General features: G+C 35.5%; 2 protein-coding genes across 7 annotated transcripts in view; one reads left to right on the top strand and one right to left on the bottom strand.

Moving 5' to 3' along the window:
• The window catches only part of LOC132786458 (coiled-coil domain-containing protein 96), a 79,271-nt gene extending 72,852 nt beyond the window's left edge, over nt 1-6,419 (bottom strand). Inside the window, exons 1-3 of one of the 3 annotated variants that reach the window (XM_060792993.1) lie at nt 4,335-6,419; nt 3,388-3,484; nt 2,805-3,333 (exon numbers count right to left, since the gene is read on the bottom strand). In XM_060792993.1, coding sequence (XP_060648976.1) covers nt 2,852-3,333; nt 3,388-3,484; nt 4,335-6,332 — 2,577 coding nt within the window. In that variant the 5' untranslated portion in view covers nt 6,333-6,419 and the 3' untranslated portion in view covers nt 2,805-2,851. Of the gene's footprint in view, nt 1-2,804; nt 3,334-3,387; nt 3,485-4,253; nt 4,275-4,334 lie in introns of those variants that run through there. The other 2 variants (XM_060793009.1, XM_060793002.1) reach the window with 2 other exon arrangements.
• LOC132786488 (uncharacterized) overlaps nt 4,015-19,585 on the top strand; it is a 58,955-nt gene continuing 43,384 nt past the window's right edge. Inside the window, exons 1-2 of one of the 4 annotated variants that reach the window (XM_060793046.1) lie at nt 13,480-13,683; nt 16,870-17,248. In XM_060793046.1, the coding sequence (XP_060649029.1) occupies nt 16,993-17,248 (256 nt within the window). In that variant the 5' untranslated portion in view covers nt 13,480-13,683; nt 16,870-16,992. Of the gene's footprint in view, nt 4,063-13,479; nt 13,842-16,869; nt 17,249-19,585 lie in introns of those variants that run through there. The other 3 variants (XM_060793037.1, XM_060793029.1, XM_060793053.1) reach the window with 3 other exon arrangements.

Below are 19,585 nucleotides of genomic sequence, written 5' to 3'. Positions count from 1 at the left end.
AGTGTGGCATGAGAAGAGAAGTGATAATTATTAGCAAGAAAGGCTGCACCAGAACGAAGAGCAAGCGACTGAAGGATTCGGCTTGCTTGAGGTTTTTGCTTAATTCTTTGTCATGTGTTATTCACTTTGATTATAATCTTTACTTGTCTTTCTGTTTAATGAATTCTTTTTTATATTCTCTTATGTCCAAGTTGTCAATTCTATTGCATCTTTTCAATGTTTCGAAGAAAATTGTCTGAATTTTCTGATTGTGAATATGAATATGAAGAATTTTAAGAAAGTCTATAATCTCTTTGGTTATATAATAAAGATTACTTTTCTTTTACTTCTTTGTATCTTGAGATTATAATCTAAGTGAGGCTTTTCTTTTGGGAATCTTTCTTGAATAATAGGTTGCTTTTGCTTTTGTGAACGTAAATATTTAATAAGAATTTTAATAAACTCTTTTCGCACTTTTTTCAATATACATTTTTTATTTTTGTGTTAGTAAATTCTTGTTAAATTCTTTGATAAACTGAAATGTATTTTAAATTTCTCTTTAAATGCGAATACTAAGATTTATGATCAATTGAATAACTTAAGTAACGAAATATAATAAGATTAATTGGATTTTATGTTTATTTGAATAACTGAAATAATTAATAATTATTATTATTATTAATAAGATTAATACGATTTTCTATGATCATTTGAATATCTGGAATAGCATTTCGGCATTTTCTTGTCGCAACTTTAAAGTCTTTGACAACTTTTCTGGCTGCCCTCGCTGTGGTGTGCAGAGCACATTAGCTTTAGCCTTTAGTTTTAGTTTTAGCTTAAGCATTTTTTGCAGCAAACCTCTTCCACTTGGCCAGCTAGCACATAGCACATACATGAAAATGTGCTGTCAGCTTGAGGGGTGAGGCTAAAGGGTATGAAGAGGTAGTGTGTTGCCTTTGGGGCGTGGTCGTGGCCATTTGGCTGATGTGGCAGGTCGTTGGCTGCATTAGCTGCTGCTGCTTCTGCTTCTTCTTCTGCTGCTTCAGCTGCAAGCGGCTCAAGTGCAAAATCGAATTTACTCGTAGCTAACGGCATTTCGTCTTAGCAGCCAAACTGAAGTAAAACCAAAAACGTCTCCTCCCACTCCTTTTCCGCCTTCACCTGCAAGGTGAGTGGTTGCCCCATGCTGACGAAGGCGATAAGCGCTTGCAACATGCGTGCCAAACACACGTGAAAAACAACGAAAAAATAAAGTAAACGAGCTGAGCAAAGGTAAAAAAAAGAAAGAAAGGAGTGCAGACGACGCTGGGTCAACGGCATGGTGAGGGGGGGGTCAAAGGGGCAGCGGCAGCAGCAGCAGCATCAGCACCTTTGCCATTAACCCTGCTGTGGCTGCCACACACTGGCTGCCTGGCTGGTTGTATGCCACCGTTGGCGGCACAGCTTCTTTGCTATTAGTTTTCGCCACTTCTTGTTCCAGCAGCTAAACTCACTTTTTGTTGTTGTTCTCGTTGTTGTAGTTGCTGCTGTTACTTCTCCTCTCTACGTTGTTGTTGCTCCCCTTCTCCTCGTTGTTGGTGCTGCTTAAGTGCAACATGAATTGTGCATACCAAGGAGACGTCCACGTCGTTGGTTTGCCTTCTTCCTGCCTTCCTCTCTCCCTCTCTCTCTTTCTATTCCTCTGACTGCTGCTCATCTGCATGCAGCTGCCACTGAGGTGGCACCCAGCCTACCTCATGCCCCTCTCCTCTTTGTCCTCTTCAACTACTCCTTGTGCTCTTAACTCTGTTGTTTTTGTAGCTGTCGTTAGTGCTGGCCACAGACTAATACACTGACAGTGTGCTGCCACCTGTGTAGGCTTGTGTGTGTGTGTGTGCACGTGTGTGTGCGTGCAGTTGACTATGTATCCTATGTTTGTTAGTCTTGTTTGGGTTACCCTACCAAGATATATGGCAGCTGCCAAAAGATGCAAAACATGACTTTTCTATATGCGAGCAGGCAGAACATGTCCCGCTGTGCGGTTGCCAGAGCGAGAGAGAGGGAGTTAAAGTGAAAGAGATAGGTAGAGAACAAAAGAGAAAGAGAGAAGGAAGTGTACGAGCAATGGCCATGACAGCTTTTGCTATCGTTGTTATTATGTATTTAGTAGAGTGGCACTTATTATGATATTGGACCAAGAATGGGCAGGAAATTGCAGTTCTCTTCAGCGACATTACAACCAAAGACGTTAAGGTAGATGGAACGGATTACGGATAAAGCGAAATCAAATAGAAAACGAGGAATAGAATTAGAAAAGTATTGTTTAGCAAGAGAAAGCATAAAATTAAGGATATATGATATAACAAGTTTATAAAGTAAGGCAACAAAGAAAAGAGAATATAACAAAACTAAAAAAAGATAGTTAAAGTGCTCTTTTAAATTTGTGTATGCTAAAAGTTAACACCAAAAAATTGTCCACAAAATAGCTTTCTCTGTATATAAGACTGAATAATATAATAGTTCATTAAAAAATAGAATAACTCTTATAAAAAGTTAACTTCTTGAGGTTTTCTATGCCATCATTTTGTAAAAAATGTAGACAATGGAAAGATTTGAATAGATAATGGATTTTTAAATATATGACTAGGTCACAAAAGGATAGGAATGGAAAGTACGTTTTAAATGAAAATTCATTTCATTTCCTTATTTATTTATTTTATTCAAACTGAATATTTTGGCCTGAACCTTAGAAGAGAAGAAAATTAGAATTCGATTTCGAATTGACTATTTAAAAGATATGTAATAATTACTTACCTTTACCAAAAAAAAGAAAACGCGTAATTATAAAAAAAGTGAATAAATAGTAATATAATTCATATAACGATTATATTAATTATTTTGATAATGCGCTGATTCGCAATTGTTTGGCTAAATCGGCGGCTTCTAATAATGTTGATTTTCGGATACTCCCCGTTGATTTGATACTCTTTCGCCTAGACACCGCGTCAGCAAGCTGCTCGGCCAAACGAATGCGATTAAGCAGACTCTTGTGCGTGTTTCGCAGCTTCTCGACCGATTTGCGTTTTGCATACAAATCGCTGACAGTCTGATCAAAGTCTTCAAGCAACGCCGGATACTGCATGAGACCGCCGTCGAATCTCAATTTGCTAATCTCTCGACTGATGGCATTATGCTCGAGTTTCCCCCGATAAATCTGCTCGCGAAATTTCGTATTCCTATCGATGCAATCCTGCAGATGTCTCACATTTCGCTCATGTGTATGGCGCCACATGTGTTCCTTGTTCTTCAAATGGGCCAAAGCATGAACATCATCGTTGCATTTCGTATGCAGGCGATTGAGATCACTGTTGCGCTCTATGCGAAGAATTTAATAAATTAAGAATAATAAATCAATTTCTGTTAACTAACCTTCAATTTTCAAGGTAAGCACTTGTGTGTCCGCTTGGCGAATGAGAAACTCTCGCATTTTCAGACCATCTCCCAGATCTTCCAGCTCTTCGGATTTCTAAAAAATAAAAATATGAAAGTCAAGTTCTGACTGTAATAGACCCTTTCATTCATGACTCCTCGAACTTAATCCCAATTTGTATGTGATGGTTTATATCATACTACTTTAAATAAATGAACATCAACAAATAAGGAAGCTCAAGTTTTCAAAGTATTCGACTTTTAACTTTATAAGTTTTCATATTAAATACTGCAAAGTTACGAAAATTTAATAGGGAAGATAAAGCCAAGTATTATTATTATTTATTATTTACTTTCCAGTTATCTTCTTATTGTTTTTATTATTATTATTACTACTAAACTATTCCAACAAAGACAAGTAAGAAAGCTAATATCAAGTTGTGATAGTAGAAGATATCAAGCTTTACTCTTTGCATGCCAAGTAAGAAAGCTACAGCTTTGAGTTTTGGATGCTATAGATATTTCACTATCGTAACTATTTAGTAAATCAATATGTATTACAAATTTTGTTTTTTGGAATTTTATAATAACTTTTTCCTTACGTTTATTATAGATGTGCTGCAATCGAAATGAAATTTGAAGCATGAATGTAAGACTTCACACTTTCAATGCCTGGTAAGTTACAAGCTTTTATTTGATATAGGAGAAGGTAAATTCTCCAAAACAATCTAAAACAATATAGCGTCCTATATGTATGTATTAAAAAAATTCCGTGTCTCGCATCGAGATCTTAATGTTAATGAAGATGGACGGGAAGATTGAAGGATAGGTCTAAATGGACTTGACACTTATTATACATCGATAGACCCTTTTCCATATTTTCAAAACTAAAGAGTCTACTATGCACATGAAATGAATTTTACGAATTCAGCTAGTTAGACACTTACAATTATCATATCTGCAAATCGATGTTGAGCATAAAGCAGTTCCAGTCTCAGATCGGAGACTTCATTGCGCACCTTGTTCATTGTCGTCAGCAGATTATCCACGGAGCTCGTCAGATGCGCAAAACTATCGTTGTGCAGCAAAGTTTCTCGCACGATGCTCTCAAATTCGTTCAGCCGACGATTGCAATACTCTTCCCTTTCTATGTGCTGTTGCTTCAATTTCGATATTTGATATTCAGTCTTTTCACTCGTCTGCTGTTCGATTTCCAGCTGTCTATCCAACTCAACGAGGGCACTGTGAAAACGCTGATAATTGATCTCATCGAATTTCTTTTTCGATTTGCGTATAAAGACGTAACGTTTTTTTCTCAAAAAATGCTCCGTAGTCCATTTCAAAAGTTTCTCGCGTACTGCGCTCTCATCGGTGATGTGAATGAATAGTTTACGCAACTTTTTCCACATTTTGAGCTTATCAAGTCGTTGCAGCAATTTCCTGGAGGGGGCCTCACACATGGCGACAGTGCGTGTGATGGCCTCCTCCATAAATTGCAGGCAAATACTTTTGATGAGATTGCGACTCTCCAGTTCGGAGGCTTCCACGAAATCCACCTGACTGCCTCGAACCTTAACTGCGTTCAGTTGTTGTGTAATATTCGAGAACATCGATTCATTATCCTGCGGAGATGGCACCATGAAGAGCGTATGTTCAGATGAGCTCAGACTGGAAAGATTTAGGAAACTCAGCGAGTGATGACTGACTGGAGCAAAGCTGATCGACTCTTTGTCAGATTCCTCCTCTTCATCAGCTTCCTCAATATCTTCAGTTTCTAAAGATTCTTCAATTTCTAGTCCTGGCTCAATTTGCCTCTGTTTCACTTCTTTTATTTGTTGTTCTTCTTCTTCTTTGGGCGTTATCGGCAAACTCGTCTCGGACAACTCGTTGATATCGGGCATTGTTAGCATCTCCATCATTAGTCTGCGTATAGCAATATCCTCGGCTTCTTCAACGTACTCTATGGTATCGACTTGCGACGTTTCCGACGTGTCATCAAAGTGCAAAATATCTTCCTCTTCTTCCTCGACAGGTTTTGGCTTTGCTTCTTCCACCACTTTTTCCGATTTCTTAGCTTTTCTCAGCGGTGTAACTTCAACGAGTGTCAAAGATCGCGGACTCATCGGCGACATGCGACGATTGGTTTTCCTCGGTGTCGACATTTGACTGCTGTCTGTGGTAGCTCTGCTCTTTATCATGTGAGCACTTGCGTAGGCTTTTATCTGTCTGGATACGGTCGAGGATCGACGAAACTGACTGCTTCTACTTTGTAATGTGGCGTAACTCTCTCTGCTCGATATACTTATTAAACTCGATCGACTTCCTCTGCTTTGCAATCGGTCCAAACTCGCTCTCGTCATTCGAGTGGCGTGACTCGCCTGGCTGCCTAAACTCAACCTGCTCTCTCGGCTACTTTTATTTTTACTCTCCACGCTAACTCTGCTCTCCTTGCTCTCTTTACTCTCTTTACTTTTCTTACTTTCTTTGCTCTCTTTGCTGTTCTCACTCATTTTGCTCTTGGTGCTCGCTTTACTCGCTTTGCTATCCACTTTGCTCTCCCGGCTATTTCGACTTCCTTCGCTCTGTCTACTCGCTGTACTGATTCTACTCGTTCGAGTCTCACTACTTGATTTAGTTTCTTGACTCGCTGCATTCGCTTTGGGTTTCTTTTTCTTACTCACTTTATTCGTTTTATTTACTTTGATCTCTATCTCTGTCGTAGTTGGCACTCGCGCCTTGTGTTTTTTCTTGCCATCCTTTGGTACATCCCCAACTTTTTGCATCGATTTTGAGGATCGAAGCTGACTTAATGACTTCGCAGTGGTAAAATCCTCCAACTTCAGCTCTGTATAGTCAGTGTCTAAAGCAATACTTGTGACTCTCAATGAGGATGAAGTACTAAGCTTTTGCTTCTTTTTTGTTCGTCTATGCTTCTGGGAACTCATGTTTCAGCTGTTGTATTAATTCAGAAAAGAAACAAAAGACAATTGAAATAAATGAATGTTTAATCAAACAAAAAGTGTAATGAATTAATCACAACATATAGTAGACTTTTTCTTTACTTAATGTTAACTAACAAAAAGATTGCTGAGATCGTTTAATTGAAATAATTGATATTGAGTTGCAGTATTTTGTGTTTAAATATCATCTTTTTATCTTTAAATTCTTTTTTCTGTATTACCTTTTTCTTTCTGTGCTTATGAAAAAAGAGTATTACAACGGTTGCGGTCAGAAATACTTTTGTATGGGAAAAATTCGGCTTCTTTCTAGGGCTCTTAGATGCTGAAAATTTGGTATATTTTGCACTTAATGGTATTTTTAATGTAGTACTATACTGTAGTACTATCAATATACCAAATACAGCATTTTGCACTCAATGGTATTTTTTAATGTAGTACACTATCAATATACCTACAACATTGGTTATATTTTAGTATTTTTGTGGTATATTAATTCAGTATATTTTAAAATTATTACCACACTGTTTTGTTTCTATTCAAGCGTAACTCTTTTGCTTTTTTGAAACTCTATAGCTTAAACGAAATCTTAATTCACATTAAAGAATTCAGTTTAAATATTATATATCGACTGTTTTTAAAATATATGTACATATATATATACACTTGGCATTTAGGGTATTTTTTAGTGTATCACTCTCTTGAACTAGTCTCGTTTAAGTTGCCCAACTTGGCCTGTCGGCAATACCTGCTCGGTTGGCAGCCAGTTGCGCCCTGTTTGCTTCATTGCTCTGGCCTGTTGTGTTGGTTAATATCATCACTCATGTATGCCGCATACTAAAGAGAATTTATCATGTCTGCTGCGGCAGCCAGCAGAAGGATAATAAAAGCGAAGCAGCACAAGACGAGGGAAAAGAATGTGCGCTCAAAACGAGTTTCGGGGCTGCCATTGTCGCTCAAGTGTTTCGTTCTTCTTCCGCCCAGAGAAATCTATCTATGTTTGCACAATTTTCTTTTTTCGTTTTTTTTTTTTTTGGGACTCGTCTCACCTGGCGACGTTGTCGATGTCGATGTCGATGCTGCTGCTGCTGTTGCTGCATATTCGCAAATTCGTTTAAGTTCAGTTTGTGTGTTTCCCAATGCAGTCAAGAGCTCGTTACAAGCTGCAGCAAATGCTTGGGGAATATTTTGCTCTCGTTTTCGTTTTTATTATATGTATATATATTATGCTTGTGTGTGGATTTCTGTTCTGGCAAATTGCCTAAAACTTTCTTCGTTGTATATTGTTTGTGTGCATTTGATGTAATGAATTCGCTGAGAAATGTTTTCTCACTAATGCAGACAACGATTGATGCAACACCTGCAAAACGAAAGAAAAAAAAACGAAAACAACTCAAAAGCAACAGCCACACATTGCGTATGCGTAATGTGTAACAGATATGCTTGCACTCTTCCCCTTCCTCTGTGTGTGTGTGTGTGCTTGTGGGTGTGCGTGTGTGAGTTCCGTTTCCGCAATTAAAATGTTGATTACATGAAGTACGACTGCCGCTTGTTTGTTTGCCGCCGCTGTGGGCGCTACAAAGGAAAACGGAAATTATGTGTATGCGGGCGTTAGCGCTTAGCTCAGCCAACAACAACAACAATAACACTGACAACAACAACAATACCGACGACAACTGGAACTGTAACTGGAACAGGAACAATCGCAACTGTAGCTGCCGCATAAATTTCGAAATAAGATAAGATTTGCAAGCGTTTGCGTTTGCGTTTGCATTCCCGGATCTCTTTGCTTTGCTCACAATTAACCGAGACAAATGCGATAAACAATTTTCTGGGAAAAACTCATCCTGATAATATGCCAACAAACAAAGCACAATTTGCAGAACAACACAAATGCTATTAAATAGCATTATGATGCGTTTCAAATTTGCTTTATAAAAAGCTCATCATACACTTAATGACAAACAACTAAAGAGCTGAGCTGCTGCACTCAAATTAGGCAAACACTCGTTGATTGCAGAAGAAAGCTTAATCAATTTTTGTATTTATGCTGCAAGTTGCAATTTCAAAAATGTCAATAATGCAATTTTAATGAAACACATACAATCACAATTCTGCATAGCAAAGTGGAATCTAAAAATAAACTGAAATGCAACTTGAATTTTGAATATTATTGAAGTTCGTATAAGGATCGGAAATTTCTCTAAAAGAAGTAAACTTTTAAAGACATTTTTAATTAAAAAAAAAATACTTGTAAATTAATTGCAATCATATTTATATTGGCATTTTCACGGAACAAACTCTAATTTATTAGTTTACATATTATAGTTAACTTTGTTAGATTAAAAGTTGGTTTTATTATTATTTATTCTCTCTTTTGTATACCCGATACTAATAGGGTAGAATGGTATTATTAAGTTGTGCCTGCGGGAAATTTATGTAACAGACAGAAGAGTTATTTCCGACCCCATAAATTATATATATTCTTGATGAACACATAGATTCTGAGAATTTCATTGCTATGGGATACAAATTGTAGAAGTTAGTTAGTTAGTTGTTGAATAGTAAATTATTCCAAATGCAATCGTGTCTTAGCTGCATTGCCTGAGAATCTGGTATATTTTGTCCTCTATGGTATATTTGAAGAATAGTATTTCGAAGATATACCAAATACGATATTTGGTAGATTTTGTGGTATAATATTTGGTATGCTCCAATATTTTTGACCTCCATGTATACCAAATATGGTCTTTGGTATATTTTAGTAATTTGTAGTATATTATTTGGTACATTCAAGTATTTTTTTCAGTATATTTTATACCATATAATGTATTTTTTGTGGTATAATAGTTGGTATGTTCTGATATTTTTGACCTCTATGGTATATTATTAATGTAGTATTTCATCGATATACCAAATACTGTCTTTGGTATATTTTAGTAATTTGTAGCATATTATTTGGCACATGCAGCTATTTTTGCAGTATATTATTCTGTATTTTTATAGTATTATTCGGTATATTTACAGAATACTGCATTGTTTTGCTCTTACTCAAAATGGGTATCTCACAGTCGAACACACTCGACTGCAGCTTTCTTACTTGGTTTGTTTTTTTTTTATGAAAATGAGAACCGAATATTAATGCATATAGACAGAACTTTTTTTTATTTAATGAATTTAATTTATTGTTGTATGAAATCATTTAAATTTGGGTGTTTTAAATCTGTTTACGTTAAGAAATTGAAGCAGGTTTCAACACTTTATTTACTTCGAGAGAACGCAGTTCAAAATAAATAAATATAGATGAGAATATATTTGTATAGACCGATGGTTAAAAAAAAAACTCTGAAGAATATAAAATTCACTTTGCATTTACTGGGAAAAATCAAATTTATTGGTCAAATTTGCTAGCCAACTTTGATAGACTTGAAGTTCACTGCGGTGTTATTTTTTCGCTATTTTCTCGGTGGAAAAATGACAGCTGAATATTAATACATGCGAAATGTGCGCAGTTCGTTTGCTTGACAGCAAACATTTCAATAATTTTCATCGCCAGACTATTTATATGCGCTGCTCAGCTGGCAAAAGCAAAAGGTTGCGTGGGCGACAAACAAAATGAAAAAAGAAAAGCGAAATAAATAATACAAAAAATTGTATATGAAAATTCGCTGTAAATTCAATGGCTGCCTTTGGGGGTCTGAGGTTGTTTGACAACTGGCACTGCGCGGTAATTAAATCAATCATACGCCCTGTGGTGGCAGCGCAAAGCGCACAACACGCAGCAAAAAACGGCAGCAGAAGAAACGCAACCTGAGATGGAGACAAGTTGAAGGAGAGTTGGCTGGGCGGAGAGGGGACGGGGCGGGGTCCGACGCCCACACAGACACCTGCAAATGCTCACGCGTCGGCGCTTAGCATAAATGAATATTTATAATTCAGTGTCTTGGCACAGAGCACTTGTCCCTCTCTTTCTCTTCTTCTACTCCCCCTTTGCTGCGGCGTGCAAAGATCCGCCCGCAAAGTGCTTTTGAGAGTGCAAAAATATATTTTTATGAATATTTATTTGCTGTTGAAATCGAAGTTATGCATTTGTTGCCCCTTTTTCTCTGCAGCAAAAAGTTTCTTACTCACCCGCTGCTCGGCTGCTGTCTGAAAGGTGCGTAAGACAATTTAATTTATTTGACGCATTAAAGCAAAAATATTAACGCTATAAATCAATAAAAATCAAGACGAAAACGCACTCCGAAGCACAACTTTTCTGCGCGAGAGAAATGTATTTTATTTTGATTTAAGTATGCGCCACAAAAAAAAAAAAGGAACAAAGTTTGCACCAAGCAACAGCTTCTATTAATTTATGTGCCATTTGGAGAGGCTGTGCCACGCCCCCCAAACTGTCTGAATCCCAACAGACCGTGGCGCATTTTTATGACAGCTGCAAAGTTGCGACAAGTCAAAGTTGCTTTATGTTATGGGCCTTTTGGGCATTTGTCGAGTCTCACCTTATTGAGATGCCGCACTGAAACTCAATTCGAAATTCTGTTCAACTTGTTGTGATCTATTGAGGGCAGACTTTAGAGTAAGTTCAAGTAGGATCTGTTGTCTAATTAAATGCGATGCAAAGCCAAGATGACTCTAATACTTTATGTTGGATATCCAATTATAATTCTTGTTGTTCTGTTAATATACAAAGTTGATAATGTTGATCCTTAAATTGTCAGGTTCATTTGGTACGTTATTGCATATTTTGAATCTGACAGTATATCAATATACTAAGAATAGCTTTCAGTATTCATACGGTATTTTAACAAATTTGTCTATTTGTATTCGCTGGTATTTTTAAATGTATATTTAAACGAAATACAGCTTTTGGTATATTTTAGTATTTTTTGGTACATTTAAATATTTTGAATGTATTCTCTTCATTTATTTCTTTAACAATCTGCTTTATTTTGTACGCTATATTTTTAGTATATTTTAGTATTTTTGGTATATTCAAATATGTTGAATGTATTCATTTCATTACTTTCTTTAACAATTTGCTTTATTTTATACAATATATGTTTAGTATTATTTTAGTATATTTTAGTATTTTTGGTATATTCAAATATTTTGAATGTATTCTCTTCATTACTTTCGTTAACAATCTGCTTTATTTTGTACGCTATATATTTAGTATTATTTTAGTATATTTTAGTATTTTGGTATATATTTAGTATTATTTTAGTATATTTTAGTATTTTTGGTATATTCATATATTTTGAATGTATTCTCTTCATTACTTTCTTTAGCAATCTGCTTTATTTTGTACGTTTGGCATATATTCAATCTCGCAATATATTAATATGAAAGGAATATCGTTTAGTATTTCTTCGGAATATTGAAAATCTTTTGTATTGTATTTTTTGTATATAGTAGTATGTAAATACACGTATTGCAGCTTTTTGGTATATTTTAGTTTATTTTTAGAATGTTAAAAACTGGTATATTTGATGATATATAACATTTTTAAAATCTAGTTGAATAGTTATGTACGAAATTCATCTTTTGGTATATTTTAATAATTTTTCGGTATATTAATATATTATTATATATTAACAAAAATACCGCACTGTTTTGGTTTCTTTAAGTAAAGATTTGTAGCGGATGTTTCTCCCCTTTCTTTCTTACTTATTTCTCTCAATATTCCAGCTAATATTTTATTCGAATTCGTTTTTGATGTGGCGCAAGTTAGCTTTATCCTCGTCTGACTATTATACGAGCACACACAACTATTAGCCAAGTGTGCAGTGCAAGCACAGAATGAAGTTAAATGCCATTGACCCACAACTGTTGTTTGCCCAGGATGCTTTTCGGTCAGCGCAGGGTTTTCGTTTTTTTTTTCTGCATTCCCTTTTTTCTACACACAATTCGCATATGTATGGCTCGAAGTGGATTTTGCAGCATTGAATGGCGAGTTGAGACGACACTTTTCAGTTGGAGTGTTGTTGCATGCACCAATGTTGCATGCTTCACTTGAACCGGCAATAAATTTATACTTATATATAAATTTGTTGGACTCTTAATTAAAGCCCAATACAGTCAGTTTTTTTTTTATTGCATTTGGTATAATTCCACTTCATTCCAGGTTCTTGGCTTCAATTTAAAAAATATTAATAGCGTGCTGTAGAAAATTTAATTATGGCATTTTTAACCAGTTTTTGAAGTTTTCACACTCTCTGACTGACATTTTTCCCTATGCAATTTTTCGCCGCCGTATGCATTCAATAGATAAAGTCATATATCATGCATTATATTTAATGCGGGTTCCAGTTGCAGTCGCCATTGTTGTTGTTGTTGTTGTTTTTTTATTGCTGCTGCTGTTACAGTTGGCTTTTCGGTTTGTTGGTTCATTAAATATTGTGATAATTTCTCATATGTATTTATTTTCAAGTGGTTTTCCCATTGACAGTAAAATTTACATATATTTAATTTCTTTTTTGTTTATTCTGCGTTGTGTGCATTTGTGCAATGTGAGCTTAAAAGCAATTAATTGTGCGCTTAATAAGTAAGCACAAAGATCAACAAATGTGTGCATAGAAATTATGTGTCTGCTGTGTGACGAGGCGTATGATTAATTTGAAAACTTAGACAGTCGTTTAGACTAGTAATTGACTTACAAAAAAAAAACTTTATGAAATACAAATTTTATCAGTGTATTTAGCAGTTTCATTTGGTCTATTTATTTTAAATAAATTAGAAAATAATTTAAATTTAATTAAAATTTGTTTCACATTCCTCAAACTATTAAAAGAGTTGCCTTAAATCCATTTGCTTCATGCAAATTGAGCGCCAATTAAATTCCCAGTATTTTAACAGCAGCGAAGAAAAGCTTTCTTGCCTGCGCTGTTAACTAACAGCGCGGAACGCTGCAAACGAAACAACTGCAGCCCGAGTGGGCGGCTCAGAGAGCGAGAGCGAAAAGAGGCAGAGAGAGAGCGCGTTTGCTCGCTCTCAGCAGCCGAAGTGCTTAGTGCAGTTCTTTTTCGCTTGCTTGTGCAATTCTCACGCCTGCGCTTTGATGTCCACTGCAAGCGTAGTTCCACCTTTGGCCACTGGATGGCGCGCTAGGAAATCGCACAAGAAGTGGAAATTTTTTTTAGTTATGATTTGCACTCCGAAACGAACGCACGTCGTTTTTGTCGCGCGCGCGGTCCAAACTGAAACCCAGAACCAAAACCGAGAAACCGAAACCAAAAAACCAACGACTGACAGTCGCTCACACACACACACACACACACGCACACACACACATACTTATGGCTGGACAAGTGTCGTGTGCGGGCACTAAAAGTTATTTCGTGTTAGTTTTGTACGTTCCATAACAAAAGAAAGCAACAAAACAACAAAAAAAGAAAGAGAGAGAGAGAGAAAAGAAAACGAAGCAAACGTCAAAAAAACCAAGTGCAAGAGTTTTTAGTGCTTGAATAAATTGTAAAAAAAAAAAAATAAACCAAAAATGTAAAAATAAAATATGTGTTTTAGGCATAAAAATAGAAGCGCTTTGCGTGCTTCAAACATTTGTCAAGCATTTTGTATTATTGCTGTTGTTATTCTCGTCAATGTTGTTGTTGTTTGTGTTGAGCTAGGAACTTCAGAGCTTTAGACGCGCTGCGGTTGCGGTTAATTAAAATAGAACCTTCAAAACAAAAAATATGCCGAAAAATGTCAACAGCATCAGAAAGAGAAAGAATTGAAAGCGGGAGGCATAATTGTATTTTATATTCACATTTTACTTTCTTCTTTTTGTTTTTTGTATTTAGTTCATTTGGGCTTATTATAATTTTAATTATTTTTATGTCGCCGCCGCATAATTGCCGCGCATTTTTTCCATATTTTTTTTGTCTGCTCGCCTATTTTGTTTGGCTGTGTGTCTAATTTAACCTAATTAAGATGCCTACTGTCCTCCTGTCGATTCTGGCTCTCTCTCTCACACTCACACTCCTGCCTCGCATTCAATCCCATTATTAAAGTTGGTTGTGGTTTGAGTCTTCGCTCGCTTGGTCGATCGTTCTGCTCTGTTCTATTCTGTTCTGTCCACTTGCCTGGCTCGCGTACATAAATATTGTGCTGCATAATTTTAGGCGCGCGCTATGGAAACAATGATGCCGCGTTTTTTGTTGTGTTTATGCTTTTTTCCATTCCTCGTTGTTGTTGTTGTTATTATGGTTTGTTATTATTGCGCCTGTTCTTGTTGTTGTTGTTTCTGCTGTTACTTTATTATCTCTGCTCGACTTGTTAGCTGGCATTGCCTTTTTCCATTGTTGTGCAAACAAATCGACAACAACAAGCACAAAAAATCGCTTAAATTGCTTTTTTGTGTGTGCGCAAAATAGCGCGTAAAAAATTTGTCAAGATTTACATTTATTTATGTTTATGTCGCTTTCAATTGTTGTTTTGTGTGTGTGTGTGCTGTCATTGTTGTTCAACAACATTCAACAATGGCAATTGACTAACATAAATATTTGAACAACCAACTAGATGCCAAAGAGCCCTGACCTAGCCTAATGTGAAAATCATAATTTGCACTCGCACATCGAAAGTTGCAAAAACAAACACCGAACTGATTTCATTATTTAGCAAACTGTTATGCCAGCTGCTATTTAGTTAAGTTCTTGCCATAAATTAAGACAAACAACGAGTTCGAAATTCAAATTGCAATGAAGAATTGTTTCGTAATATGCTGTTTATTATGCAATGTGACATAAATTACTAAAGAGTTGAAGATGTTTAAAATCCTTTATTGAATAAATCAAATAAACCAGTATTTTGTTAGTGAATATTTAGTAAGTAGTTGCTCCTAAAAGCATGCTACAATTACTTTAATTGAAATTAATCTTTTTAATCTTTGCTTGAAAGTAATTATTAAATAGTTCCTTAGTAGAATGTACTTATAGCGTACACTTTGTTTATAACTGAAGTTTATTTAAATTAACCATTATTTGTTTAGGTAATATTTATTTTATAGTTGCGCTCAAAAGTAGACTTTGCTTTTTATACTGCTATTTAGAGCCATGAATTGTAGTTTAATTTTGAGTAGTTCAATTAATTTGGTATATTCAATATTTAAAAGTTTTTAAAATATATTTATATTTATTTATAACATAACTTATTTTATTTATTATTTCGAAATTAGTATTTAGTGGAATGAGTTGTAATATTTAAGAATTATTGCAACTAATTATTTTGCAGTTGCGCTCGAAAGTAGGCTACACTTTTTTATACTGCAAATTGGAGCAATGAATTGTAGTTTAATTTTGAGTTATTCAATTAATTTGGTAAATTTAATATTTAACAGTTTTTTAAAATATAGTTATTTTATTTAATTTTTTTATTTTATTAATTACAAAATAATTTGTAAATATTAGTTAACTTCATGCTATACATTTAAGTATTTTTAGCGAATATACATTTTGCAGCTGCGCTCGAAAGTATGCTACACTTTTTATACTGCTATTTGGAGCAATGAATTTTTGTTGAAGTTTGAGTAATTCAATTAATTTGTTAAATTAAATATTGAACCGCTTCTTGTTAGAATATATTAATCAAATTCTATTTATGCCCGAATTTTAATTTAACTAATATTTTTAGCGAATATTTATTATTTTGTCGCCACCCCTAAAAGTATGCTACACCATTTTATATTGATATTTAATGGCATTGAATTGTGGTTTAATTTGAGCTATTTAAATGAAATACTCTTTAGCTAGTAGCATTAAAGCTAAACTATGCAGCAACACTTTATGTGGCGTTTGTGCGAATTTGTAAATGGGAATTGGCAGCTGTTTTGGCGCTGGCTCTAACGGCGTGCGGCGGGCCCCAAACCTAAAACTCAAACCCAAAATACATAGACAGATGGGGCTGTTGCCGCTAATCAAGTTTGATGGGCACTTGGGCAATGATGTTAGTGCTGCATTGTGGCTCATGTGGGTCAACAGAGCGTGTGGCATTATTATTCCAACGAAGCATTGACTGCGACAACGACAATAGCGACTGGCAACCAACGACCGTCGTCGACCGGCGACGATGACGACGACAACAGCCTCAATTGCCTTGTTGTAAGCGTTGCCAGCGCGTGGCCGTAAATCAAATGCCTGGGACCAACACCAAGAAGTTTGAATTTATGTTGCATGCGCCTCAATAGACGCAGTCGGAGTCGCAGTCGCAGTCTGCGCTGCGTCGCTGTAATTAATCTTTGCCCAAAATGCTGCAAAATTTATGTCTTTAACTTTGGCTCGTGTCGGCGCTTTGGGACCGTTTAATAGTTTTCCTTTGCTTCCCCCAAAATGTTCCTTTTCTTTTCCTCGCTCTCTTCTTTTTTTTTTTGTTGCATTTCGCGAGCGGCGCGATTAAAAGTGATTAATTGCCAGCGCAGTAAAAGCGGCAACAAATAGAGGAGAAGGAGATGGAGAACAACAACAGCAGCAACTTAATGTCTAAATTAAATAAGTGAATTTTCTCTTTAACACACACACGCATACACACAAAGACAAAGAAATTAATAAAGACATCAGTGTATGAGGAGAGGAAGAAAAAGTCTCGTGGGCGAGTTGGACGCATAAATAAACAGGAAAATTGTACTACGAGTGAAAGTGTTTTAACTGCCAGCAGAATGTGTGCGCTGGAACCTTACACACACACAGACACTCACACACACACACAGAGAAGAAGCACACAACAACAACACAATCAAAGCGAGCACCACCGACATTATCAGCAGCAACAACAGCAACGACTTCACTGCCACCAACAGCAGCAACCAAAGCAACAGGCAGCTCAATGTGTTGGCCTGGCCAAAAGGACAACAACAACAACAGCAACACATCTGCAGCTTTGGTATATTCTACATGTGATATTAGTGCTAATCGGTGAGTGGACCCGAAAAAACTTGCTTTTTATAATCATTTTAAATGGCCCGCAATTAATTTCTTAACTGAACCCTCAAATTACACAAAACTTTGCCAAATATTTGCTGCAAATTCACATGAAAATGTTACCTCATTTAACTAAATTGAGAGTGTATGAGTGTGTGTATATATATATAATTAATTCCAATTGCCAGCGGGAGCTGCAAATGAAGAGGATAAGCTGATAGCAAATGTCTAAAGCAGGCAACAAGATTTCTGCTTTGATTTAAGCAAAATTCAAACCCAGGGGAAATTGCATTTTACGCTTGATAGGCACACAGTGCGTATACGTAATATGGCATCATCATTAATAAAATTCAAGATATTTTAAATCTCATTTAAATTTTTTAATTTCATTCACTTCCGTTTTGTTCACACCTCTTGAAAAAATCAACAGCTATTATGTGTGCAACAAAAGAGATAATCAATCAATCGGATTATGTTAAGAGATTATAAAATAATGCAAGTTGCTTTTGACTAATGCGATAATGACACTTAATGCCAGCCAGCATTTAAAATGCACTTTGGAAGTATTTTTGAGACAATCAAAAGCGTAGTTTAAATGATATTTTAATGAAGAGAAAAGCAATATTTTCGTTAAAGTATATAATAAACAATTAAGATCGAGAGAGCTTGACTTTTAGATACCTGGTACACATTTTTATAAAAGGCAAACTAGTGAGATATTAATTTAAAAATATACCGAATTAATATACCGTAAAATACTAAAAATATACCAACTGCTATATTTGTTATATCAAAATAATAATATTTATTTATGGTTTGTAGTTCTTTATCAATATAACAAATATAGCATTTGGTATATTGTTTGTATTTTACGGTATATTAATTCAGTATATTTTCTTTGCCGCAAAAACACTAGCAATATACTAAAGGATACATTTGGTATATTGATAAAGAAAACTTTCACATTTTTATACCAAATTCATTGCGTCGTCCTAAGTAGATTTTCCCTGAAAAATATTCACAAAATATGTAAAAAATATGGAAATAAATAGTTATAAAACATATATGACTTTTTAATAAATTATACTTGAAAATTCAAAATGCATTACTTTAGCAAAGGTAGATGTTTTCCTGGAAAATAATTGCAAAACTTATACAATAAATCAATGAAAATAAATAAGCAAATCTTCTCATTTAAATACCTAATTCATTGCTTCGACTAATGTAGATTTTTCCTGGAAAATATATAGAATGAATGTATGAAAATAAATAGTTCAATACACGTATTTCTTTTTAAACAAATTTTCACTTTTGTAAACATAATTCATTTCAACGACTAAAGCAGATTTTTCCACGCAAATATTTACGGAAAATAAAAGAATGAAATATGCTTAAACAAAAAAAAAAAAATAAGATGCCAAGTTGCCGCTTAAACAAATACGCCTAATGAAAGCTCTGCCTCTGACGATACTTCAAAGCACTCTTCAGATAATTAAGGGCCATTTGAAATTTCTTTATCTCATTTTATGTGCCGCTTTTTTTTTTGTTGATGCTGTTCGCGCAAATGAAATGAATTCCGTGAAATGTGTAATCCTCATTCGGAGTCGCAAGTTTGTAAAAAGGAAGCCGTGATATGCTACTTAATATTAATTCATATTGCATTAGAAATTATTGGTTTTAATTTTGTTGAAAATGAAGTAGCAAAATTGATTGGCTTTTAATGCGTAAACTAAAAAACACGCTCCCGAAAAGCGATAAAAAAAACAATCAACAAATTGGAAAGCAAAGTTCAAACAATCGAACCGGCAACTGGTACTTAAGTAATTTTCTGGCTAAGAAAAAGCAAACAACGCAACAAATTACGCTACGCACGCTGCATAGAAATTAATAAATTGCCTGTTGCTGGACGCGGGAGAAAGGGAGAGAGAGGGAAGCAGAGAGGGGAAAAAGGGGAAACGATTCTCTCGAGGGGTTTCCACAAAACAGACATTTTCCAAGCTTAACTTTGCTGTTGTTGATGTGTCGCAAGCGAACAGCAAAAAAAACACAACAACAACAAAAGTTAAGTTGACATTTCCGCACACAGATAGGAAAAGAGGGAGAAGGGGAAAACGCAAGTCACGTTTTTGTGCGGGGGGGCGAAGTGCGAGAGGTGTAAAGAAGTCGGGGACAAACATTAAAGCCATTGGAGAGCGTTGGCTTTCATTATTTTTAAATCATATCACACAACAGCAGCGAAGCTCTGAGCGGAAACGGATATGAAACCAACTGATGTTTTGTAAGGGTGTGTGTGTGAGTGTGTATCTGTGTGTGTGTGTGGGTATGTGAGCT

Source organism: Drosophila nasuta, chromosome 2L (assembly GCF_023558535.2).
Source record: "Drosophila nasuta strain 15112-1781.00 chromosome 2L, ASM2355853v1, whole genome shotgun sequence".
NCBI classification, from domain to species: Eukaryota; Metazoa; Arthropoda; class Insecta; order Diptera; family Drosophilidae; genus Drosophila; species Drosophila nasuta.
The sequence above is the reverse complement of the archived record's forward strand: the minus strand, read 5'-3'. Positions and strand labels throughout refer to the sequence as shown.